Source organism: Acomys minous (genome assembly GCF_964271855.1).
Source record: "Acomys minous genome assembly, chromosome: 16".
Classification (NCBI taxonomy): Eukaryota; Metazoa; Chordata; class Mammalia; order Rodentia; family Muridae; genus Acomys; species Acomys minous.
In genome coordinates, this window is record NC_140498.1 from 42,987,200 (window position 1) to 43,012,900 (window position 25,701).

The 25,701-nt window shown below is 49.9% G+C and overlaps 2 protein-coding genes across 8 annotated transcripts; one reads left to right on the forward strand and one right to left on the reverse strand.

Moving 5' to 3' along the window:
* Nucleotides 1-319: 319 nt before the first annotated feature.
* NUDT16L1 (nudix hydrolase 16 like 1) lies at nt 320-2,230 on the forward strand. 2 transcript variants are annotated; one of them, XM_084764050.1, is made up of 3 exons: nt 328-526; nt 611-871; nt 1,409-2,230. In XM_084764050.1, the coding sequence occupies exons 1-3, from the start codon at nt 338-340 to the stop codon at nt 1,628-1,630; spliced, it is 672 nt and encodes a 223-aa protein (XP_084620176.1). In that variant the 5' UTR covers nt 328-337; the 3' UTR covers nt 1,631-2,230. The 2 variants fall into 2 exon arrangements, with proteins under 2 accessions (XP_084620177.1, XP_084620176.1); XM_084764051.1 differs by lacking the exon at nt 611-871 and having other exon boundaries at nt 320-526.
* Nucleotides 2,231-2,565: 335 nt separating this feature from the next.
* Nucleotides 2,566-25,700, reverse strand: ANKS3 (ankyrin repeat and sterile alpha motif domain containing 3). 6 transcript variants are annotated; one of them, XM_084764029.1, is made up of 17 exons: nt 25,594-25,697; nt 21,125-21,296; nt 18,352-18,547; nt 18,034-18,155; nt 16,076-16,157; nt 13,424-13,559; nt 10,251-10,406; nt 9,058-9,195; nt 8,470-8,579; nt 8,085-8,252; nt 6,909-7,033; nt 4,584-4,725; nt 4,100-4,272; nt 3,735-3,820; nt 3,284-3,367; nt 3,032-3,120; nt 2,566-2,933 (listed from the first exon to the last, which is right to left on the reverse strand). In XM_084764029.1, exons 2-16 carry the CDS (start codon nt 21,292-21,294, stop codon nt 3,044-3,046), a joined length of 1,965 nt encoding a protein of 654 aa, XP_084620155.1. In that variant the 5' UTR covers nt 21,295-21,296; nt 25,594-25,697; the 3' UTR covers nt 2,566-2,933; nt 3,032-3,043. The 6 variants fall into 6 exon arrangements, with proteins under 6 accessions (XP_084620155.1, XP_084620154.1, XP_084620156.1 ...); XM_084764028.1 differs by having other exon boundaries at nt 18,352-18,550; XM_084764030.1 differs by lacking the exon at nt 3,032-3,120 and having other exon boundaries at nt 18,352-18,550; nt 25,594-25,698.
* Between the last annotated feature and the right edge of the window lies 1 nt (nt 25,701).

The window sequence follows — 25,701 nt, forward strand, 5'->3', positions numbered from 1 at the left end:
AGACGCTTAAATCTTTAAAGGCGTGGCTTCACAGGGATGAGGTGGATGGTAAGACTTCCTGTTGTCTTCTCAGCGACGTGCAGGACTTAGCACGTCTTGATTCTCAGTGTACCTCCCCCGTGACAACCTGGCCTCCGCGCGGTGCGTCTTGGGAGTTGTAGTTTTCTGGTGGAGAGGTCTCCTGTGCTGCTGGGAGGGTGAACTTCATCCCACCCCCTAGCCCAGCCAGAGGCTCCTGTATTCTCTGCGTTCAACCCAGACTCTCAGGACTGGTGGGGCGGGCCTATGCACGTGGACGCACGTGGATTGGGCCTGTGTGTCGTGGGCGGGGTCGCGCATGCTCACTTGGGCAGTGGGCCTGGAGCACATCAAGATGTCCACCACGACGGTTCCGGAGCTGAAGCAGATCAGCCGGGAGGAAGCAATGCGCTTGGGGCCCGGCTGGAGCCACTCTTGCCACGCCATGCTGTATGCCGCCAACCCCGGGCAGCTCTTCGGCCGTATCCCCATGCGCTTCTCAGTGCTGGTGAGGAGCTGGGCGGGCTAGCAGGGCGGATACAGGTTTGGGGCGCCTTGTGGACCCCACGACCTGATCCAGCTTACCTTGCAGATGCAGATGCGCTTCGACGGGCTGCTGGGCTTCCCAGGGGGGTTCGTGGACCGGCGCTTCTGGTCGCTGGAGGATGGCTTAAACCGGGTGCTGGGCCTGGGCCTGGGCGGCCTGCGCCTTACCGAAGCTGACTACCTGAGCTCACACCTGACTGAAGGTCCACAGCGGGTGGTGGCACACCTGTACGCGCGGCAGCTGACACTGGAGCAGCTGCACGCTGTGGAGATCAGCGCCGTGCACTCTCGGGACCACGGCCTGGAGGTGGGACCACTGCGGGGGGCCAACCCCCATTCCTACTCCTGAGGTTTGGCTCTGGCACCACAGAAGGCACCCATGGCTAACAAGTACACCTCTGGGTCCTGGCTGTTTACATTTGCCTTGCTGCCTGCCATTGTCAATCCTGGGAGTGGGGCATGGGATCACTGGAAAGGAGGGGGTGATCAGGGCCTGCTTTGGAAATTGAGAACAGACCAAAGAGACAGGGTTGTAGCCTTCGGGACTGCCTCCTGAGAGGTAAAGTGAAAGCTTTTGGGATGTGGATTCCCTGGCCTAAGGGGCTTTGGAGAGAGACCAGAGATCATGTGGTGCTGGCAGAAAGTGGCATGAGCATTCAGCTGGCGGAAAAGGTGGGGCGTGCGTAGGATTGGCTTTGAAACTTGCTTGGGGAGAAGGGGCTTTACTGCTACGAGACCCTGCCTGGGTTTCCCTATGTCTTTGGTGAACTGGTTGCCGGCAGGCTTCTCTGCTGGGGTCCTGCCTCTACAAGGAGAGCCCCACCCCGTGTCGTCTGTCCCACAGGTGCTGGGCCTTGTACGTGTGCCGCTGTACACCCAGAAGGATCGAGTAGGAGGCTTTCCTAACTTCCTGAGCAACGCCTTCGTCAGCACCGCCAAGTACCAGCTCCTGTTTGCCCTTAAGGTCCTCAACATGATGCCCTCGGAAAAGCTGGCTGAGGCCTTGGCCTCAGCCACAGAGAAGCAGAAGAAAGCCCTAGAAAAGCTGCTCCCAGCCTCATCCTGAGGAGGTTCCTGTACGGTTTCTTGCCCTCCTTTGGCTGTCCTTGCCCCACAGGCTCCGGAATTCCCAAGAAGCGTGCCTTCTAGTGTTTGGTTTTGTACCCCTTCTGACTGCAAGGGACAAGCAGGCAGCTGTTCATCTTTACTGTCCCAAGCAGTCCATGGGACCTAGCTACCCTCTCAGGTTGGTCAATGGTGTGGCCTGGGCCTGGCTTTTCAAGCTGAAGATGCTCTCGCCCATCTCAAGGCTCAAACTGTCCTGTGTGAGTCTGTTCATGACTGGTGGAGTCCCAGCTAGAGCCCACTCTTCCAAGGAAACCAGTTGGTTGGTACATAGCTCCTGGACTGGTCAGGGGTTTGGTAATGGAGGTGACCTGTAATGTTCGTTCCATCACTCCTTCCCTTAGCCCAGAACCTGATCCAGCTTGGGGCAGGATGGTCATTTGGGTAGTTGGCTTTCTCTGTTAAGTTTTTCTTTCTTAGTATGTGAACTGTGGGTTGGTTTCAGAATGGCTGTGCCCCACGTGGCTTTGTTTTCCCCATGTGGGCTTTGGCTCAGCTTTTGTGAAATTGAGGAAGGAAGAAAATAAAGCCATTCCTCTGATGCTCTTTGCTTCTGGGTGGCATGGCCACATCTTTCTGAGGTTGGGCCCAGGAAATTACCACCACAAGAGTTCAACTCCGGATTGGTCAAGTTGGAAGCATAGACTTCGTGTGCAGAGGGACAACAGGAGTGTCACCATGGAATAGGAATGCACCGCTGGCAGGCAGTCCTGTAGCCTGGTGCTGGAAAATTCCCACAGGTCAAGACTGCCTGGGTAAGAAAGCTGTCTCTGCCAGCTCCTCCACAGCTAGGGGTGGAGATCAGAAGTGACTATAGATGGGCTACTGGTTGGTGTCAGCCGGGAATACGTCATGTGATCAGAAATGAGCCCCCACCAACTTGCATGTAATTTTATTTTCCAACAAACAGCACATTTTCTAGGCACCCCAGACCTCACCTGTAAGATCAAACCTTAGTGGCACCTGCATGTGCGGGACACACACTCGCCACACAGCCCTGCATGGTCTGGGCCAAAGCTGTCTACCAGCACGGGGCCTTTCCACCAGGATCTGGGTGCTAGGCCCTTCATCCTGCCTCAGGGCTGGCCCAAGCTGCCCTAGTGGGGCCCGAAGTCCTGTCCTTCTCTCCACAAGCTGCTTCCTGGGCTGGTCTTGCTGTCCCTGGGCTGCCGCAGCCATCTCCTCACTGCCCTGTCTTGCGTGGCACATAACTTCAGGGTGGATCCATCACCCAACGTCAGAATCTGAATAAATTTGTTTAAAAAAAAAAAAGCCTGCTAAGAAGGGGACAGAAAGGGTAAGTGGTCCAGGGCACCCATGGGCATGTGGTGGATACTCTCACCGTCCCTCTTGGCTACGGTTCCCGCCATTTCTTCCCATTCAGCATCTGTAGTTTCTCCAGGCTCTGTGTTACAGAGCATAATGCCTGCCCTAAGGACAGGGCCAATTAGTGAGTGTTCTGTGGCCAAGTCTCAGCAGCAGGGTAGAAGGGAAACGTGGGACACCAGGAGGAATAGGTGACCCAGGAGTCTGAGCTGACTAGGTATGGCCAGGTCTGGGGTCAGGTCTCAGCCTCAGTCCTTGGAAGACTTACCCATCTCATGGACACGGTCTTCCAGGGCCCCTGACAACTCAGGGAGGCTCAAGGCCTGCAGGGGAATAGGCCAGCCCTTGGAATCTGTGGTACAGAGGGAGGGTTGGCCACAAGTGTGTCCTTGCTCACTGCTGATGCGTAAGTGAGCACATCAGGGATGCCTCTCATGCTTATACCCAACTAACACTTAAGGCTCAGCATAAGTAGAGCTGAGCCTTGGGAGCTGCAGCCACCCAACTCCACTAGTGGTCTTACATAAGCTGAGACAAAGGTCCTTACATACTTGCCACCTACCCCCTAAGTGTAATAGTGTATCTCTTGTCATAGTGGGCTTATTCTAGGGACAGGGTTGCCACTGTGACAGACATGCAGAGCCCACTGGTTGGAACTGAGCTTAGAGCTTCTAGCCCACCCTTGCCCTAGTCCAGAGCCAGCCTATTGCTCTTCTTACCTGCTGGGAAAAAGGGTGAGCTTTGGGTAGCTTCACTGGGGGACTGGTCCTGCCTTACTCGAGCTGACAGCTCAGTTTGACAGGCCCTGCAAGTCATATGACCAAGTGTTAGTGTGGAAGAGGCCCAGCTGCCAGTCTAAACCATCAGAGTAAGGAAAACAACCTCAGCCCTGTAGCCGCCCAAGAAGCCCCACACTAGCCAGCTGGGAAGATAAACAGATCTACAGCCTGCGTTTAGTCAAGCCTAGGTCTTCACTCTGGGGGACACAACATGGTCCCAAGGACTGGTTTCCCCTACTTCCCACCTGCTTAGATGATTAGGAAGAGACAGTGACAAGTATGTGTGGGTGTGTAAGCACACTTACCGCAGCTGGTCCAGGACAAGGGCAGCATCCTGGGCCAGGGTTTGGGCCTCCTGCAGCTGGGCGTGGATGTCCTTTCGGGCACTATCATGCTCCAGGAGACAGCTCTCTACTACAGCCCGAAGTTCCTGCTCCTGGGACACTTGGCCACGCAGGGCCTCTGCCTCCTCGCAGCACTGCAAACAAATACCAGGCTAGAGGGCCTAAGCCAGGAGGCCAAGGCCCATACTTGCATGAAGTCTGTTAGGCTGCCTGTCTTCCTCTCCCCAGCCTTTCGTAGGAATGACTCCTTTGGCTCCATCCTATAGCTTCCAGGTTCTGTGGAAGGCTCTTCCCACTTATATTCATAGGACTTTTGACTGTTCCATGTCCCCCTTTAAGTCTCCTGTCTCCAATCCCCTGGTGAAACCACCTCCTCTGCTATGAAGGTGTGATTCTAACTTTACTGCCTCCAGGGCCCACAGCCCACCTAGACCTCCCCACTTACTTTGTGCAGCTGGATGGCGAGCTCCTGCATCTCAGCCTCCAGCCGGTCAGCATAGGCCAGCTCCAGGGCATCACTAGGTGGGCGGGCACTGCTGTGCCAGCGGGCAATGGCAGAGGTCATCTTTCTTTTGGGCCCAAACAACCTGAAGGGGTGAATCAGAGGGTGCATGGCACCTCCACTAAGGCCAGTCTCTAGGGAACAACTAACTGAAGGAAGGGGTACAGAAGATCCTGGGGCAGAGGACAGAAATATGAGTGTCCAAAGAGCCTCCACCATCACTGGCTCCAAGCTTGGACAACTGCGTCTATGCTCTCAAGGGAGATCTCCAAAATCTCTCCCCTCCAGACAAGTGCACTGAGAGTCCACATGGGCTACCTTGCAGCTTGGAGGTCACAGCAGGCTTTGATAGTAGTGCAGCCAGCTTAGGCTAAGCTCAGCACCACAGAGCAGCAGCTACCCAGACCCAACATGCATGTAGCAGGGTAGGCAAGGCAGACCCTGTCCTGCCAGTACCAAGCACAGAGGTTCTGGTTACTGAGGGCCACTGCTCTAAGTCACTCATTCACTGTCTCCTGAAGAGATGGGGCTAGGAGGATGACTGTGGGTCTAAGGGGCAGGGCCTCTTCTTTCTCCATTCTCCCCATGTGGGGAGCCAACAATAAAGACTAGTACACTGAAAAGTACCTGCATGCTCAAAGCACTGGTGCACATGGAAAGTGGGCATGAGAGTTCAGGATCATCCTTGACTACATCAAAGTGGCTTGTCTCAAAGCAACTACAGATGGGAACAAGTAAGAGTCACTGCATGTGCCTAGGGAAAGGGGCAGGCTCTGGAGACCTCCAGGTTCCAGCCTCCAGCTATTCCTCTGCACAGAAGCAGCCAACAGGTTTAAAGTCCAAAAACAGACTGCAGATCCCAGGAAAGGGGGAGATCCTGACTTTGATAGTTACTACTTAATGAGACTTAAACGTCCATTTTCAGCAACAAAAGTAAAAGACAAGAAGTAGAGTATAGCTCATTTATGGAAAACTAATCACAGAAGTTCCAAGAAAGCTCTGCATCACACCTGCTAGACAGCCACCTTAAAGACAGTCAGAGAACTAAAAGATGATGTGAAAACACTCAATACAAAATGGAAATACAATGGAGAAAAATGTAAAAACATAAGCAAAGAAGTATGCTAACTGAAGTAAAACCTCCCAAAACAGGCAGGCAAAACAAGGAACCAGCAAACTGGAACACAATGGAAACGCAGTCTGAGGAAAATAAAATATTGAAAGTTGCGAGGGGCTGGAGAGATGGGTCAGTGGCTAAGAGCACTGGCAATTCTTCTAGAAGACCCAGGTTCAATTCCCAGCACCCACATGGCAGCTCACAACTGTCTGTAGCTCCAGTTCCAGGGGATCTGACACCCTGGCACAGACACACATGCAGACAAAACACCAGCGCACATGAGATAAAATCAAAAGAAAACCACAAGGAGAGCTCAGGGTCACATGGGGTCTGATTCCCTCCCATGAGTACCTCAGGAAGACAGGAAGGGCAGACAGACAGGGAGAGCTAGCAGCTGGAAATGTCCACACTTGATGAAAGACATGACCATCCACGAAGCCCATGAACTCCACAGATGATGAATGCCAGGACACAAAACCCAACTAAAGACATACAGAATCCTGGAACAACAGAAGAAAGGCAGCTTGTCCCTGGCGGGGATCTTCAAAGTACCTGTATATTCTCATTCAAAACTCTGGAAGGCTGAGGCAGCCAAAGTGCCAAAGCAAACAGCTGTCACCGAGAACCCTTTACCTGGCAAAACTGTCCTTCCAAAGTGCAGCAGAGAGTCAGACATTCCCAGATAGGCAAACACTGAGGGAGCCCTGCAGAAAGCAGGACACCTGCCGCACCAGAGCCACCTAGGGGAGAGCACTTCAAGGTGAGAGCCACCCATGAGGAGTTACAGCAAAGGCACAAACTGCAACTTTGTATATGGAATGTTTTAGGACAAAGGCATAGTACATAGTTTGGATTTTATATTAAAAGATTTTATATCCAAGCTTTTGGGAAATAAGAAATAAGAAACCTGTGCTCCAGAACTGTTAACAGTTATCATGAAAAGATAATTAAAAACCACAACAAGTGAACTGACAAAAACAAAGCCCAAAGGTCCAGCATACTGCAGAGCAAGGCCATCTTGGGAGCCATGTGGGCACAAAGGCCAACTTAAAAGAAAGGGTCTGTCTAGACAGGCTGCTCATCTGCCCTGTTGGAGTACAAACTGGAAGGATGGCTGAAATTATGGGGGGAGGGGCAACTAGGGGACTCACGTGATGCCAATTTCCTTCAGGTCGCTTTCAGTGAGGGTCAGGAAGATGCGCAGGTCTACATCTTGCTCCTCAAATACTTGCAGGTACTTCAGACACCCAATCTGTTCCAGCAGCGTGGCAAGGTCCTGGGGGGGGTGGGGGGGGAAGAAGACAACTGGGAGCCCTAGGGGCCAGGAATGGAGAACTGGTGGTCTCCCTATCCTGACCCCAAGCTTGACTACATCACCTTTACTTCCCTTTCAGCCCTAGTGTCCCCAGCAGGGAAAATGAGTGCTGATACAGCTACAGACTTGAATTCAGGAGGGCAGCTGGGCAGTGGTGGTGCACGCCTGTAATCCCAGCACTCAGGAGGCAGAGGCAGGCAGATCTCTGTGAGTTCAAGGCCAGCCTGGTCTACAAAGCTAGCCCAGGACAGCCAAGGCTAACACAGAGAGACACCCTGTCTCGAAAAACCAAAAAAAAAAAGATGGATAAAAAATGTTCTAAGGTTGCTCCTCTACTACTTTCCTCAAGAAACAGCTCTGAGCCAGGTGTGGTGGCACACGCCTGTAATCCCAGCACTCGGGAGGCAGAGGCAGGCGGATTGCTGTGAGTTCAAGGCCAGCCTGGTCTACAAAGCTAGCCCAGGACAGCCAAGGCTAACACAGAGAGACTCTGTCTTGGGGGGCGGGGGGGGAACTGCTCTGAGATCCCAGTACAACTAGTAACCTGCTTGGAGAACTGAGAGGTGCACCTATGTTCCAGGGCCAGGACCCTAGAAAAGGCTTCAGGCAGTGCCAGCCCAGTTTACAGGCTGTTAGGGAGCAGCAGGGCTGGGACTTGGGCATGTGTGCATCAAACCCTTAGCTGCTGACCTATCACCACCAGAGATGATGCCTCACCAGCATCCCCACAGTGAGGGTGCGGCTGCATTTTTGCTAAGTGCATACCACATGCCATTACTTTGTCCTCAGCTCATGAGCATCCTGTTACTGCCTCCCTAAGTTTGGGAAGGCCCAGAGAGCCAGACAGCAAGGGAACAGATGGCCCCTGACCATGGAAAGAAAAGGATACCAACCCTACAGCTGGCCTGCTTGCTGTTTATCAGGAGTCAATTCCCAGGCCTTGTGAGAGAACCCAGTACCCTTTCTCCTCTCAAAGGTGCCTGGCCTGTATATACAATATGCATGGGCTTACCTGGGGTCCTGAGTAGGTGGGCTTCTCAGCTTGGGATTCAGACGCTGGAGTGCAAGCAGTCCCTGTGCTAGAATGCCAGTGACTATCACTGTTGCTGTAACGACACTTATTCTTCAGATAACTCTTGGTTTGTTTGCGAACCGAGCTTTTACGAGCATGATCAGAATCCTGCAGTGAAAGGGATGTGTTGGAGCAGCCCCTGCCTAGCTCTAAACCTCTGGCTCCTTCACCCATGGCAAGGGTGAGACCACATGTGAAATCTACATGACTTACCTGTAGCTTGGCCCCCCCACTCAAGGTTCTGAGTCCTCCAGGCATGGTGTAGACACACATTAAACATTCACCCTACAGCACCAAAGGAGGAAGGAGGGAGAGGAAGTTTTACCTCATTGCTTTCTATGGAGGCTTCACTGCTGAGTCCCTGGGCTCTTGCTAGGCCATCACTGCTGCTGCTCCTCCACACAGGCCCAAGACTGGCACAGAAAGTGGGTTCCTCTGGTAACGGAAAACACCTGATGACAGGTCTCACCAGTTAGGCTGCCTGTGTTGTACTGGCTCATTCTCACTGCCTCTTGTACATCTCAGCACTGCTTGTGTGGCCTGGCTCCGTCTCAACCCCACACTATAGGGTGGGCAGAACGTGTGTGTGTGTGTGTGTGTGTGTGTGTGTGTGTGTGTGTGTGTGTGTGTGTGTGTGTGTGTGTGTTGAGACAGGAACTTGGTAAACCATTTCCAGATCACAGCACATGCCTCTTGCTGGGAAGATTGCCTGGAAACCCTTGGACTGACACTGAGTATGGAATGCCTCCTCGGCCTGACTGACACTGAGTATGGAATGCCTCCTCGGCCTGTGGGAACCCTGGACTGGGATGCTTGCCCTCACCTGCCCATGGCCAACTCTGGCTTACCTCACAAGAACTGGGGCTTTTTCTATCTCTCCTCTATGGGAACCCAACAGGACGGAGGTGCATACCCCGGCTGCTGCTGCTGCTGCTCTCCACATCCCGCTCATTGATGGGGGAGGTGACATCTCGGTAGCAAAGGCCCTCGCCTTCCAAGGTGTTCTCATCACTGCTGGTGAAGGTCACATAGCCCCGAGGAGGAACTTGCTCTGTGTGCAGAATGGGCACATGAGCCCTCAAAAGTGAATAAAGAAGGCACCACCCCTCTTAGGGCTTTTGGAGTGAGGGAGCCCCACAGCTACCACTTCATCTCCTTGCATAGTAAGTAACTTGACCATGCTCCAAGAAAGATTACTTTGCATAACACAGAAAATGAGCTTACGTGAGCCCAGGACAAGGTCAGTCCCCTTAGGGGCAGTAGCAGGCTGGATCTAAAGACCTCAACTGAAAGTTTATCTGGGCACATTTAGTATAAACCCCCAAATTGACATGCATACCCCCATCCACCAGGTGTCTACGTAACTACGGAGGATTTTTGTTTTGTTTTTTGTTTTGGATGGTGTTAGGGACGGAACCTGAGGCTTTACGTGCTAGGAAAGTACTGTACCAGAGCTCCAACCCCAGCCAAAGAAAGATCTGCCTGAACAGAGAGGGAAACATTTTGACCTAGAAATAGACAGTGCCGTAAAAATTCCTGTAATCCCTGAATGTATTTGCCCATAGAAAGCAAAGAGCTGGGGTGTGGCTGTGGTGCAGTGCTTCCCTAGCATTCACAGAGCCTTGGGCTCCCATCCAGCACTGTGAACAACAAACTCCAAATCCTCCATGCACCATGGCATACACCTGTAATTCCAGAATTCAGGAGGTAGAAGCAGGAGAACTTTCAAGTCCAGATCAGCCCGGGCTATGGAGTGAAACCCGGAAAGGAAAAGGAAGGAAAGGAAGTAGAAGCAAAGGAATGTGACCCATATTTGCAATCCCAGCTACTCAGAGTCAGACTGTGGGCAGAGCCAGGACAGCAGGACTAAAGTCACAATGTTATGACATCTATCCAGTGAAAAGGAAAATGCAGAGAATGAAACCAATTGTCTTGAGTCAGCAGTGACTCCTGGAGCCAGTCACTAGGGCGATTCTAAGCCTCATGCCCATAGGACCCAATCCTATTGTAGTCTGAGGCCAGGGACCCATGCCCAGGGCAGCCCTGCACCCATCCAGTCAGTCTTGGGATGTGATACCAAAGAGCTCTGGGAACTGTGCCTCTCACCACAGCTGGTCTGTGTCTTGCCTCCAAGTCCAATAGCTGTGATCCTGGCCAGGGCACGAGGTCCCTCATGGATGCTGAGGCCCTTCTTTCGACAGGGCCTCTGGCGCTGAGGAACAGGCCAGGACTCATCTGAAGAACTCAGATCTTCATATTTTTCTATAAGTTAGACATGAAAATTAATACAGTTGTTCAATGACGTATTTGCCAACACTAAACTCTAAGGTAATGTGTCTGTGTGTGCTTCTTGAGACAATGAGACACTACGCAGGCTCTCGGGCTGGCCTTAAACTTTTAGCAGTCCTCTTGCCTCTACCTCTGTAATGTTGGGGTTATGTGTATATGCCACAATACTCAGTTTAATATGCTCTTAAGAGTTTATCTTTAGTTGTGTGTGTGTGTGTGTGCATGTGTGCACAGGCATGATGGGACCCACAGAGGCCAGGAGGCACTGGGGTCCTCTGGAGTTAAAGAGGTTTCTGAGCCCTGGGTTTGCATGCTGGGAACCACGTTCCAGTGTTCTGTACCTAGGTATATCTCTCCAATGCCTAGGGGTCAATTTGAGTCTCCCAGAAACTACAGCAAATGCAAGGAAAACAGAAATACAATCAACAGACGACAGAACATAATTCCTTTCCACACAAGTAGATTATTTAAAATCACTGACTAGTAGGTGACAAAGAAGGCATCATAAGATGGGAAGATGAACAATTCTCTGGGCAGATAAGTTAGAATAAACTTATTTTTATTTTAAACAGGATAAAATTAGAATTCAATCAATTTAAAAAGGACTTTTAGCTGAGCACAGTGGTGTTTAGATGCTGATGTGCTGCTCTGAAGGAACAATGCACGAGGGAAAAGGAGGAAGAGGGTTCAGGATATACTAAACATTTGCTCAAGAGAATGAAAGAAGGAAAAAAAAAAAAGCCAGGAACAGAGTACAGTCAAAAGTGCATCTTTAGGGGTAACAAATGAATGATCACACCTTGAAAAATAAACAAATAAAAGGAATATCAGAATCAATGGAGACTTAATTTTCTGGGGTTTTTTTGTTGGTTTGTTTTTGTTTTTTCTTTTTTTCCAATACAGGGTTTCTCTATGTAGCCCTGGTTGTCCTGGAACTTGCTCTGTAGACCAGGCTGGCCTCAAACTGACATTTACCTGCCTCTGCCTCCCAGAATGCTGGGATTTAAGGCATGTGCCACCATGCCTGGCTTAACTTTCTTAATATGGTGAAAGGTATAGACACCTTCCCCCAGCCAACCTCAGGCTAGGTTATGGTCCAAAGGATGTGCACTAGCTAGAATGTTTAGCACTGTTCGAGAGGCACTGGCAACTGAATAAGTCAAGCACGAGAGCTGACAGGCAGAGAGTCTGTCTGCAGACTGCAGCATGGTAGCACACCTGGAAACCCCTGGAGAAGCAATAATGAAACTTAGCCAGACAAAATCAGTTGTGGAAATACCAAGAAGATGAAGGAAAATAACTGTAGTGAACCCATCTACAAGAGCAGTAAAGATGATAAATACCTCAAAATAAATTAGCTACAGGGCACCGGGGCACGGGCCGAGCTTCCGTGTGATGAGACTCTGTGACCCTGGATGTGCTCTACTCCCCGCTTCATCATTTGCAAAATGAACAGGTGCAATAAATATTTTCAGCCAGAATGTATTCAACTAAAAACAGAGCCTTGCTTTAAATGGGGTGTGGGTAAATAGAGGGGTGCAAAGATACTATTAAATCATCCCTTACGTGATTTGCAAAAATAAATAAATAAATAAATAAATAATTTAGTTACAGACAAAATACATGAGGGAAAATGTAAGCCTTCCTGAAGACCCAAACGGTACCCTGAAAACACACACATACCCTATGTTCTTAGATGGGACAAGTTGACACCATAAACAGGACATTTACACATTCCCTGTAGTCCCCTTGACATGTGCTCAGTGGTTTTGAGACTGGGTCTATGTTCCCGACTGGTTTTGAGCTTGCATCCTTATCCTTTGTCTCTCAACCTAAAATTTAGAGATGGCAGCTATACACCATCATATATGCCTTTTCTATCATCTTAATTTAAATATTAACTTTTTAAGGAGCAGGACAGATTGACACTCAAGTTCATATAGAATAGTAAGAAGCAATTACTGAGGAAACACTGACAAGTCCTAATCAACAATAAAACACATTATAGGCTGGGTGTGGTGGCACACGCCTTTAATCCCAGCACTTGGGAGGCAGAGGCAGGTGGGTCTCTGTGAGTTTTGAGTCCAGCCTGGTCTACAAAGTGAGTCCAGGACAGCCAAGGCTAATGCAGAGAGTCCCTGTCTCGAAAAAACAAACAAACAAACAAAAACAAAAAAACACTATAAAAGCCTCTGCTCACAGGGCGCCTTTAATCCCAACATTCTGAGGGCAGAGACAGAGAAACCTGTGAGTCCAAGGCCAGCTTGGTCAGCAGAATGTATTCCAAGACAGCCAGGCCTACACAGTGAAACAACCCTCTGGTCACACTGTGGTTTGGGTATATGGATACAAAGACCACCAGAACCTAACTCTAGGAAGAGACCTGAGAAAGATGAAAATTCAGTGGGTGATAAAGCTGCTGTATCTAACCCCCATGTCAATCAACCTGCATGAAGCTGGCACAACTGTATGAGCATTTGGAAAAGAGAACTAGTTCCAGGCTTCACACCACACTAAGAGAAACAACTGTCATTGGATCAGACATATAAGTGTAAAAAATGAAAACACGCAAATGCTACAAGGGATATGACCACCAGGACTCCGGGAAGAACTGGTTATGACTCAACATCTAGAGCAACAGAGGACACCTGATTATATAAAGGTAAAAGATAACTAGCACAAGATTGTCAAAGCCAGGAACAAAGGAGTGTGTCTCCTCCTCTCTTCCTTAGGCTCCATAGCCTGTGTTGTGCGTGCTGTCAGCTGGCAGACACTGCTCTCTGTGGTAAGGTCTGCTTGTCTCTGGCCCTAGGCCTTAGACCCCAGCCTCAGCTCCACAGTGGACCTGGTAAGGAGAAGGCCTCCGGGCAAGACTAGTAGAAGCTAACTTGAGCAAAGCAAGGGGGTTTAGGGAGGGCTTTCTTTGTCACGTGGCATCCTTACTGCTGAGGGCTGCCCTGACGCCATCACGACACAGAGCAGATAGGTACCTGGGCTTCGGTAGAGGCTCTTGGGCAATGCAGGCGAGTGAGTGTCCATTAAGGCCACAATCTTCATGTGACCATACTGCCTGGCCAGCATGCGGGCTGTGGCTCCATTGTGGTCTCTTGTGTCCACTTTGACTCCCTAAAAAGGTTCACAAAAGAAGCGTCAGAAATTGCCCCAGCTCAGTGGACTGCTGGCCCAGAGGGATGAGAAAACAAAGTAGGTTTATGTCGCCTCCCCTGGTTTGAGGTACCAGTGGGGTGAGGGAGCTAGTGACTTTCTGTCTCCTTCACAGCAGGAAAGAGGGCCAGAAAACCCATCACCAAGAGCAGCCACCAGCCCATGCAGCTGCAGTCACTCTCCCTCTTGAGCACTGCCTGTCAGATGGAAGGAGACAGAAAGCAGCTGGGACCTGCAGCAGAGGCCCACCTTCACCCTCCACACCCACTGTTTGTCTTCTGATAGGGAACCAGTCATTCAGCCCATCCTCAGAAAGAAGGCTCTGTCCTCCAAAATGAAGGTGACATCTCTTGTCCCCTGATTTTGTGAAACAGGATGTGGTCAAGGACCTCTTGCCTCCACCTCCAACTCTTGGTGTTACAGGTGTGTACCACCACAGCTGATTGTTGAAACAGGTTCGGCTGTGTATCCAGGCAGGCCTTGGACTCACAATCCTGCTACAATCTTCCAAGTGCTAGGATAACCTAGCTGAGATTACGTTTAGGTTCCCTGAGGTGGGAAGACCCATACTAAATATGGGAAGCAATACAGTATGGGGTGGAGGCCCAGACATCAAAAAAGGACACAGTGAGCTGAGCACTAGTGTTCATCTCTCTCTGGGACTCTTGTTCATTTGTGTGTGTGCTCGTTTGTTTGGAAACAAGGTTTCTCTGTGTAGCCCTGGCTACCTAGAACTGCTCTGTAGACCAGGCTGGCTTGAAACTTACAAAGATCTGCCTGTCTGCATCCTGAGTGCTGGGATCAAAGGCGTGCGCCACAACCCAACTCTCTTTGGGCTTCTTGACTTTGGACAAAATGTGACCAACTACTTCCAGTTCTTTTTGTTTGGTTGGTTCCCCCGCCCCAGACAGGGTTTCTCTGTGTAGCCTTGGCTGTCCTGGACCTCACAGCGATCCGCCTGCCTCTGCCTCTCGAGTGCTGGGATTAAAGGCGCATGCCACCATGCCAGGCACAGGGCCACCTTTTATTTTCTTTCTTTTTTTTTTTTTTTTTTTTTTTTTTTTTTTTTTGGTTTTTCAAGACAGGGTCTCTCTGTAGCCTTGGCTGTCCTGGACTCACTTTGTCGACCAGGCTGACCTCGAACTCACAGTGATCCACCCGCCTCTACCTTTTATTTTCTAAATTCCTTCTGATTTGCCCTCTAGAGCCTTGGTGGCCAGCTTCCGCCACGCTATTAGACTGTGTGGCTAAGACTTTCAAAGGAGAAAATTTATTGGGCTTTTATAGTTTCAGAATAAGGTTCCAGTAGAATTAAGAAACTACCCATAGGGTGATAGTAGCACACGCCTTTAATCCCAGCACTTGGGAGGCAGAGGCAGGCAGGTTTCTGTGAATTTGAGGCCAGCATGGTTTACAGAGGGATTCCTCTAGGACAGCCAGGGCTACATCAGATGCTAACTCCACAAAGCAAACATCAAGAATAAATGACAACGTGTGCTGTTTCCCTTTGGGGCTCTAAGGAAGACTCCTGCTGTGGACGCTGTGTACAAGTTCTATGTGGACACAGGTTCCCAGTCCCCTTGAGTAGACCCTGGGAGGGGAAGTGACGAGTGCTACGGTAATTCTAGATGTACCTATTGGAGGAATTACCGGACTGTGTCCACTTCAAAGTCCACTGAGGGTCACGCTTGACACTGTCACTAACCCTTGATCCCTCCCTTCCTCCCCCCTAGTCATGCTGCCTGGTGGCACAGGCCTGTAGCCAGCTACTCAGAAAGCTGAAGCAGGAGGATCAAGGGCCACAGTCCTCCTGGGCTACACGGCAAGTTGGAAGCCAGTTTGCACTACTTAGAAAGAGCCTTTCTCAAAGTAAGACATCTTGAAAAGGGCTGAGACTGTAACTCTCTGACAGACACACAGCTTGCATATCACATGCAAGGACTGGAGCTTAATCTCCAGCATTGGAAAGAAAAAGTTTCCTATCATTTTAAAGCCTCATGATAGCATGCTCAGGGAGCCAAAGTAGGCAGATCTCTGTGAGTTCGAGGCCAGCCTGGTCTACAAGGTGAGTCCAGGACAGCCAAGGCTACACAGAGAAACCCTGTCTGGAAGAAAAAAAAGTTTCCTACAACTTTTAAAGTCATTAAAAATAAATAAATGTGGGTCTTTATTTTTACTCATCATTGTACACTCTTCAATGAAAATGTCCTACTGCCTACACAGGATAGCAAGACAGCTCAGTGGGTAAAGGCACCTGCAATTAAAGCCTATGATCTGAGTTCAATTCCTGGAATCCTCCTCAGGGAAAAAGAAAACAGACTCCCAAAGACCTCTATTCCATGCGTATACATGTGCATACACACAGTGCGCTGACTATATAGGTTCCTATGTAAAAGAAACCCTGGTAAGAGTTTATAGTTTCATCAATGACTCCCATTTGCTGTGACCAAATTGTAAGGTAGTAAATAGCTACTTACATGATTCAAAAAATACTGTACAATTATCTCATGGCCAGAGGCAGCTGCTTCCATCAAAGGGGTGAATCCATATTCAGGCTCCCTGCAAGAGGACATGAGATAGACAGTTAGCAGAGAGGAGTTAGGCAATGAACAAAAACCAGCCAAAACTCCTACATGCAGAGCAGGGTAAGGCCTGGGCTCTCATGCATGTAGAGCTGCTGAGGTACTGGGACCAGGGAGGCAGCTCAGTGGGTAAGGTGCCTGCTGCACAAGCACAAGCACCAGGACCTGAGTTTGACCCCAGCAACAAGTAGAAAGGCAGCTGTGGTTGTGTGTACTTGTGACCACAGGGCTAGGAGGAAGAACAGGCAGGTCCCGGGCCAGTCAACTAGCCCAATGTGTGACCCTAAGTCCTAGCAAGAGACCCTGCCTCAATAGAAAATAAAAAGGTAGGTGAGTGCCAAGAACTGCCCCACTTCTAGCTTCTGCGCACACCTCCCCATCCGACATCCACCTCAACTGCACACAAGGAAACTAATGTGGTGAGATGGGAGCAGTCACCAGGACTGCATGAGCTTTACTGACGCCTCTGGCTCATCACGGGTCCCATAGACCAAGCTCTCCCACCTTCCGTCCCTCAAGGCCATTCCCACCTCATTCAAATCCCCACTTGAATCATGCTCAAAAAGCAGCTCCTGCTGGGCATGGTGGAGCACCCGAAGGCAAAGGTGATCTCTGTGAGGATAGCCTGGTGTACAGAGTTCCAGGATAGTCAATGCTACCTGAAGAGACCGTGCCTCAAAACACATACTAACTGAGCAAACCAGCACTAAAGCAGCTGCCTGCCCTCCACTGCTCACAGATGCCGGAGTCCCTTCCCACCTACCACACAGCCCCAGAACTGCTTCTGATAAGCCCATCTGTGTCACTCTAACACTGCTCTCCCATACCCTTCACTGCTCCTCATTCCCTGCTGGACCAGAAACCAGGGGTCACACAAACCTGCGTCTCTCCACTCTAAGACACATACTCTTCATATTTTAACGTCTCTCAAGTTAGAATGTATCTTAAAGTCATCAGACAAGCTGAATTTTAATTAGCATTTTTTTTCTCCTTAGAGTCATCCAGAATTACATTATGTCTTCCATTGGGCACCATGAGCCAGAGTTGTCATGCCAACATCAGCTGGGGGCTCAGCTGGTATGTGCTGTCAAGGGGATAATTGCATAACATTCATCTGATCACAGTAACTCCATCTTATGAAAGTCATAATGGAGACTGAGGAGATGGCTTAGTGGGCAGAAGCACCTGCTGTGCAAGCCTAGCACGAAACAGGAAGTGGGAGGGCAGAAACGGAATCTCCAGAAGCTCATAGGCCAGCTAGCCTGGCATTCCCAGCAACTGAAAAACCATGACCCCAAGAAGGTGGGAAGGCAAAGGACTAACACCCGAAAATTGTCTGATCTCCAAGCATGTGCTTCAGCACATATGCATCTGCACCCTGACACATGACACACAAAAGGTGTGCACTCTGTCACACATGATAAAGGCAAGTAAATGGGCTGGTTGGTTATGATGAAACTGGGGTGTGACTCGGTGACAGGATGCTTGCTTAGCACAAATGAGGCCCAGGGTTTTGTCGCCATTAAACACACACACACACGCACACGCACACGCACACGCACACGCACACGCACACGCACACGCACACACACACACACACTGTTTTCAAAGCCTCATCTCCCCGATGATGGCCAAAAAGATAAGATAAGAAAGAAAAGGGAATTAGCATTGTTGTACATCACCCAAATACCATTTTTCAATGTTCTGACACGGGCCTTGAGACCTCAGTTTTCAGATAAGTGCTCTGATGCCTGACAGAGATGCACAAAGTCCTATGTACAGGATGATCCTGCCTCCTTGCTTAGTGTTGGAAGAACAGCCTACTCCTGTGACCACTTAGCTGCAACAATCACCTCACGTTGGCATTGGCTCCGCTGTCCAGAAGAAACTTGACCATCTGCTGGTGGCCCGCACTGGTGCAGTGGAAGAGTGCAGTCCAGCCCTGGATGTCCTTCATCTCAAGCTCTGCACCTTGCTTCAAGAGAACAGTGAGGGTTATGCCCCAGGGAAGGGTGCATGGGAAGCACCCACTGGGCCTTCAGCCAAAAGATTCTTAAGTGATTACAGGTGCACATATGTACACTGTGGCCTGCAGCACCTCACAGCCTGTCAGAGCAACCAGGAGTATCTGGCTTTCTGGGCCTACGCCCCCCCCCCCCCCCATAGCTCACCTGGAGCAGAAAGTAGGCAATGCTCTCGTTGCCGCAGCTGGAGGCCAGCATCAGCGGTGTCTGCCCTTCTGGGGTCGGCACATTCACACTCACTCCAGCCTCAAGCAGCAGGTGAACGATGGTGTCGTGTCCAATGTAGGAGGCGTACATCAGCGGGGTCCAGCCACCACCGTTCTTCTTATTCAAATCTAACTCTCTGCTAAACAAACACAAGCTGTGATGGATATGCCCAGCATCTCACACGTGGGCTTCATCAGAGCCAGGTGCCTGGCTGGCCTTCCAGAAAGCATTAGTCACTTGCCCCAGGAGTCCTCAGGTGCAGAGAAAGCAGGCAGGAGCATTTCCATCCTCTGCCTTAGCCTCTTGTGATGGTTACTCATGGCTGTCAATTTGACAGGATCTGAAACCAACTAAGAGATCTGCAGAGGTCTAAGGAATCTTCTAGATTAGGTTAATTGATGTGGGAAGAGCTAACCTAAAAATAAGCACCACCATCCCATGGCTGTGGTTACAGACTAAATAAAAAAGAGAGCAGAGCATAAACACTCATCTGTCCCTGCTTCCTAGTGCGATGTGACCAGCTGCCTCACTCTTATGTCAACAAGCGTCCCCTGACACAACAGACCATACTCCTCAACCAAGTTAAAATAAGCTCTACTTTCCTTAAGCTGATTTTGTCAGTATTTGTCATAGCAACAAAAAAAGTGGCTAATGTGGCATGGGGTACACAGTTTTACTCACAGCACTTAGGCGGCAGAGACAGGTATATCTCTGTGAGTTCAAGGCCAGCCCGGTCTACAGAGGAGTTCCAAGCCAGACAGGACTATATAATAAGACTCCCATCTAAAAACAAAACAAGAGGGCTAGAGAGATGGCTCAGAGGTTAAGAGCACTGCTTGCTCTTCCAAAGATCCTGAGTTCAATTCCCAACAACCACATGGTGGCTCACAACCATCTGTCATGAGATCTGGTACCCTCTTCAGGTGTATATAATAAATAAATCTTTAAAAAAAATAAAAACAAAACAAGGGGGAAAAAAGGGAAAGTGACTAATATAACCATCTCTACTTTAACATTGTCATCTGTCCCACCATCTCCTAGACAAGGCCAACAATTCTTTTTTGTACCTACAGCAATACCCACCATGCTCAAGCAGGGGAGTTAAGCAAGGTCTGGTCATTTCTCCCCAGTTACAACATCCAGGAGGGAGCTAGCTGTTGGCACACAGTAGAATAGGGATAGGTAGCTGGTCAAATACCCTACAGCACAAAGGACCCAACACAGAAAAGACTAACTGGCCTAGTTTATCAGTAGAAGTGAGGCTGAGACACCCTAAGCAGCCAACAAATCAATAACCAATCTGTCTTCAGAACTGTGCAGAGGGGCCAAGGGAAGAGAAAGGAGCTGAGAACAAGAACCACCACTGCCACCTGCTTTTCCTGTCCTCATCATACAGAAAAACCTGCCACCAGAGTACTCTATTTTCCTAACGGTTTTCATATAAGTCTGGGAATGTTCTTTCAGTCAGGAAAGCAGAGGAGAGGGGCTCTCAGACGTTAAAGCTCAGGGATGGCTGCCTACTCCAAAGAAGGTACAGCTAATGCCCAGGCCTTCCCCTTCACAGTTCTTGCCTGATCCCTCCTGTGGGATCCGCACACCACCAACAGCTCCTGCCAACTCTGGACTCTGGAATGGCCTACAGCCCTGCCAGCAGCCACCTCCAGGGTCACTGGAATGACTTGGCAGCCAGCACTGCCTCCCTTCTTGAGTGGCAATTCCACAAAGGGAGCAGTGGCAAGTGCCTCAGCAAAGCTAACAACTACCTTTCAGGCCCTGTTCTCTGAGACCTCCAAGTTCCCTCAGGCCCAGCCTGGGCCTCCCTGAGTAAGTCTGCTTCTCAATTGGGCCCATACCCCAGTGAGAGCACAGAGCTGCCCCCTCTTCTCCTCTTTGGGCTGCCCTGGGGCCATGTTTTTAATAGGACACTCAACATGAAAGAACTTGAGAGCTGCCCAAGAATTATAGCAGGAGTCTCGGCGATCCTGTGAAGACGTGCTGACTACAGACCTAGCCGCCCATCCCAGAGGCCAGTCGGTAAAGGAGTCCTTAGATTGAAGAGTTCTCATACTCTACTGGCCAAAGACAACGGATGGCCCTGGTGCTTCATGAGGCTTTGCTCTGGCTCATCCGAAATTGAGAGGGTCCAGAGAGCTCTGCGTCTTCATCTACCAAGCTGCCAAGTGAGCACTGGCAAACTTAGGTATAAAGTGTGGCGGAGACCCTTCTGCAACAGAACCTTCAGACCACAGAGACTAGGAGATAGGCTGTGCTATTAACACTCATAGGCACACTGTAACGCTGGCAGGTGGGCAGTGAGGACAGGAGGCCAGCCTCTCACCTCTGTGCCAGAGGGGAGAACAGAGCTGAAGAACCACAATGAAACTGCAGTCGAGGGCCGAAGTGCTGGCTTTCCATCCTTAGCATTGTTTTTTCTGGGTTTTTCTAGTCAGACGAAACCCCCAAATGACTCTGGTTCAAGTAAACTACAAATTAGTTTATAAACATAGACCACAATGTAAGTTTTAAGCATCTTCTCAGAATCAAAAGTGCCTTTTTTCTAGAGTCTAACATGCACCATCAACAACACCTGAGCCAAACAGGGGAGCCTACTTGATATGTATTAAAGGCCTTGAACACCAGCCTGTAGGAACTGAAGCCATTGAGATGCTAATTAGCATGTGAGATGAAGGGATGCTCTCCCAAGACCTCTTACCGCTGCACACACTCCTTCACCACCTCATACTGGCCAATGGAGGCAGCTGTGTGAAGATCCAAGGGGACATCCAGCTCTTCTCGGCTGACCTGTGCACCAAGCCCATGCCACATGGACAAGCTGCGGTTCAGAAGCTCCGGCTCGCTGGCTTCATCACTGAGCTCAGACATGGCTGCAGAGGGAGGCCCAGGGGTTAGTTCTTCCTCCGATAATGAAATACTCCTGCCGATGGCAAGCCATCATCTCATTCCTAACTGAAGCCACTCAGACGTCTTAGCCTTCTTCAAATGGCAGTGCCATCACACAGCCACTGGTCAGCTTTTGGCCAGAGAGAACACGGATCATCTGTGGAACCAGTAACTGCTGCTGTACCCGCTGCACCTGCTGCACCTGCTGCACCCGCTGCACGGCACGCCACAGGTTCTACATCAGATTCTCCAGGAGCCTGATGGCCTCTCCACTGCCAGTAAACAGTGTCAGTCGGGTTACTTAGCACTACTTGCTGAACTTGGGTGTGCAGCAACTTGTAGCTGTGCCTAGCTTCCCCAGTCCCTAGCTCCTCACTAGCAGACATGCAAGACTAAAGGGCTGAGGCTACAAAGACATGGAAGCTGGGTGTGCTGGCATGTCTCTGTAATCCCAGCACTGGGAAGGTGGAACAAAGGCAGGAGGGTCCCGAATTTAAAGGCAGCCTGCAATACATAACAAATTTATGCCAGCCTAGCTACACAGAGAGATCCGCTCTTAATAAAAGGGAGGGACCCTGAAAGATGGCCCAGGGGTTAAGAACTTGTATTAATTGCTCTTAGAGAAGATCCTTGCACCTATGTTCAGTGGCTTCCAACATCCTGTAACTACAACTCCAAAGGACCCAAAACTCTTTTCTGGCTTTTTTTTTTTTTTTTTTGAGTCAGGGTCTCTCTGTGTAGCCTTAGCTGTCCTAGTCTCCCTTTGTAGACCAGGCTGGCCTCAAACTCACAGTGATCCATCTGCCTTTGCCTCCAGAGTGCTGGGATCAAAGGTGTGCGCCACCACGTCCTTTCTGGCTTCTTGAGGATCTGCATTCATATGTGCACACACCACCACCCCAGATACATGCATACACATAATTTTAAGTCTTTTAAAACAAACCATGGCAGGAGAGATGGCTTAGCAGTTAACAGTGTGTACTGCAGCCAGGTGTAGTGGTGCATGCCTTTAATCCCAGCACTGGGGAGGAAGAGGCAGGTGGAATTTTATGAGTACTAGGCCAGCCTGGTCTACAAAGGGAGTCCAGGACAGCCAAGACTACACAGAGAAACCCTGTCTTGAAAAACAAAACAAAACAAACAAACAAAAAAAGAATGTGCACTGCTCTTACAGAGAAGCTGAGTTCAATTCCCAGCATCCACAAGGCAGTCCACAACTGCCTGTAACTCTAGCTCCAGGGGATCCAACAGACTCACATGCACATGTCCACATACAAATACACATATACATAATTTAAAACAAAATTAAAAATTTAAAGTTTGAAGAAAAAAACCATAAAAGCTAGGAATACAGTGGCTGAGGACTTGTATAGCCACAAACCACACAGGTGCCTATGTGTGGTGATGACTGACTTAATTATGGCACTTGGGGGTGGAAACAGGATTGTGAGTTTAAGATGAACCTGGGAATGTGGGCCAGTGCAGGCCTTTAATCCTAAGAACTCAGGAGGCAGATGCAGTAGGATCTCTGTGAGTTCAAGGCTGGCCTGGTCTACAGAATGACAAAGTGAGTTCCAGAACAGCCATGGCTACACAGTAAAGCCCTATCTCTCTCTCTCTCTCTCTCTCTCTCTCTCACACACACACACACACACACACAAATAAAAAAATAAATATAAAAATAAAACCAGCCTGGGATACATAGCAAGAACTTGTCTCAAAAAAGAAAAAAGAGGGAGAAAAGGGAAAGGGGAAAAGGAAAAGTAGGACAAGGGAGAAAGAAAACCCTTAGCAGACTACAGAAGCAATCCGTGATGTCAAGCCATGTTACCTGAGCAGCAATCCACCTGTGCAGCCTCTAAATAGGAAAGATGAACGCCACAAGGATACCTTTATTGTGGGCAATCCTACTCAAACCAAAGCCTCGCCATTAACTTCCTAGTAGATTCTGAAGTCTAGGAGCAAGGGAAGCTAGCACAGAACAGGGAGGGTTCTGGGACACAGGTCCAGTGCTGGAGCACTCGCCCCACTGCATAAGGTCTTGCGTCCCATCCCTAGTATGGCAACAAAACGAGGGGCAGTAACGGAGAAGAGATAACGGCAGTTTACAGTGAGCAGGGCCTCAGTTTTGTGTTCCGCTCTCACCTGTGTAAATGGCCACTGTTTTGCTTTGAGACAAGTTCCCAATGTGAAGCCCTGGGTGGCTTAGAACTCGGATTGTAGACCAGGCTGGACTTGACCTCAAAGATACATCTGCCTTTGCTGTCATTATATGCCAGGACGGCTAGAGAAATGGCCACTGGCACTGAGCACCTCAAGTGGCAGAACCTCTCCAGGACTGTATCACAGTGCCTGGCCAAATTATTACTCTGAGGCTGGAACTGGCCCCAATCTGACCCAAGAGAGCCAAGAGCAGTACAACAGCTGGGTGAAAAGACCTATGCTTTGGGGGCTGGAGAGATGGCTCAGTGGTTAAGAGCACCACCTGCTCTTCCAGAGGTCCTGAGTTCAATTCCCAGTAACCACATGGTGGCTCACAACCATCTACAGTGAGATCTGATGCCCCCTTCAGGCATGCAGGTATATATACATGCAGACAGAACACTATACTTAATAAAATAAATCTTAAAAAAAAAAAGAAAAGAAAAGACCTATGCTTTGGCATTGAGCCCACCTGGGAAATAGAATGCCAACATCCATACTCAAGAGTTCTGGCAAACCCAGAAGGTACTAACTTCCTGTCTCCTAAGCACCCTACCATCCTTCTGTGTGGTGACTGCCAAAACAGACAAAGCTGGGCCCAGCAGCATAACTTTCAGATGGAGACAAGAGGGTCAAACCAGAAGCCAGCCTGGGCAACTTAGTGAGATCAAAGTTCTTAAAAAGGAGAAAGGTGGTGGGCCGGGCTCAGAGGCGCACACCTGTAATCCCAGCACTCGGGAGGCAGAGGCAGGTGGATCGCTGTGAGTTTGAGGCCAGCCTGGTCTACAAAGGACAGCCAGGACTATTACACAGAGAAACCGTCTCGAAAAACAAACAAAAAAGTAGAAGGATGGTTGAGGATACAGCACAGTGATAAGCATCATATATAGCTTGCAAGGTGGAAAGTTTTATTTTTAAAAGATTTTTTTTGTTTTTTTAAAAATTTTATTTATTTATTATTAGGTATACAGTGCCTGCATGTATACCTGCAGGCCAGAAGAGAGCATCAGATCACATTACAGATGGTTGTGAACCACCATGTGGTTGCTGGGAATTGAACTCAGGACCTTTGGAAGAGCAGGCAGCACTCTTAACCACTGAGCCATCTCTCCAGCCCCATTTTTAAAAGATTAAAAAAAAAAAAAAAAAAGGACAACCCCCAAACCACTAATATGTGGGATAGTCTGCCCCATGATGAGCGATATGTGTGCGCTGGTGAGGTGAAAACCAAGGCCTGCGTTCTGGAAGCACCAGCTTCTCACGCTGCAAAGCCTGAGTTCAAGTAGTGTCTGACCTCACCGATGACACCATATCTGAAATCAACAGGGTGGGCACATGCTTCCCCCTGTGGGGACACATCAGCAGATTAGCAGAACACCGGAAGAAGACACACCTGTAATCCCAGCTCTTGTGGGTGGGGGGAGGACACAGAGACGGGAGGACTCTGAGTTCAAGACCAACCTGGGACGCAATAGATGCTTTACTCAAAAAGATACAACCCGCCTGCGTAGTGGCACAAGCCTTTAATCCCAGCTCTTGGGAGGCAGATGTCTGTGAGTTCGAGTCCAGCCTGGTCTACACAGTAAGACAATGCCTCCCCGCCCCCCCGCCATCTCAACTCCTACCCCCCCAAAAAAAACTATTCGAGTAAAATGTTTTTATGTCTTCTGCACCTCGCTTCCAGAATTTCTGTAGCAGCACTGATATGTTATTCTTTTTTTTTTTAAAGCTTTTAAAATCTTTCCTTCTTAAAAAAAAAAAAAAAAAAAAAAAGGCTGTCCTGGTGACAACTGTCACTCCTTCAAGAGTTCCGTCAAGGCCTCGAGGGAGCCCCTGTAACCCAAAAGTGCGACGCGGCTCGGGCCTCAGTGGGTCCCGGCGAGCGTGCACGACCGCAGGCTCCCGTGCGGCTGCACACTCTGGCAGGGGACACTTCGCCTGACTCCTCAATTTAGCACCAAGGAGCCGGGCCCGCGTCCCCAAACCCCGCGACGGGCAAGCGCCAGGGCTGGCCGCCGGAGTGGACGCAGGGCGCCTCAGGCGCCGCCTCTCAGAGGGCCCCGCCGCGGCCCGGCCTACCTGCAAGGAAGGCCTCAGGCTCCCGCGCCACCCTCCGGCAGCAGCCTCACGCTCCCTCACCGGCCAGCAGCCCCGCGCCCGGCCCACCCCGGAAGTGATTGTAGGGCG

Coding starts and splice junctions, on each gene's coding strand:
- ANKS3 (XM_084764028.1), bottom strand. CDS start 21,294: ATGTCTGAGCTCAGTGATGAAGCCAGCGAGCCGGAGCTTCTGAACCGC. Junction 10,407..13,423: donor GAGCCTCTACCGAAGCCCAG/GTACCTATCTGC, acceptor TCTAACTTATAG/AAAAATATGAAGATCTGAGT. Junction 3,368..3,734: donor CTCACCCTTTTTCCCAGCAG/GTAAGAAGAGCA, acceptor TCTGTACCACAG/ATTCCAAGGGCTGGCCTATT.
- NUDT16L1 (XM_084764050.1), top strand. CDS start 338: ATGCTCACTTGGGCAGTGGGCCTGGAGCACATCAAGATGTCCACCACG. Junction 527..610: donor CCATGCGCTTCTCAGTGCTG/GTGAGGAGCTGG, acceptor CTTACCTTGCAG/ATGCAGATGCGCTTCGACGG. Junction 872..1,408: donor CTCGGGACCACGGCCTGGAG/GTGGGACCACTG, acceptor TCTGTCCCACAG/GTGCTGGGCCTTGTACGTGT.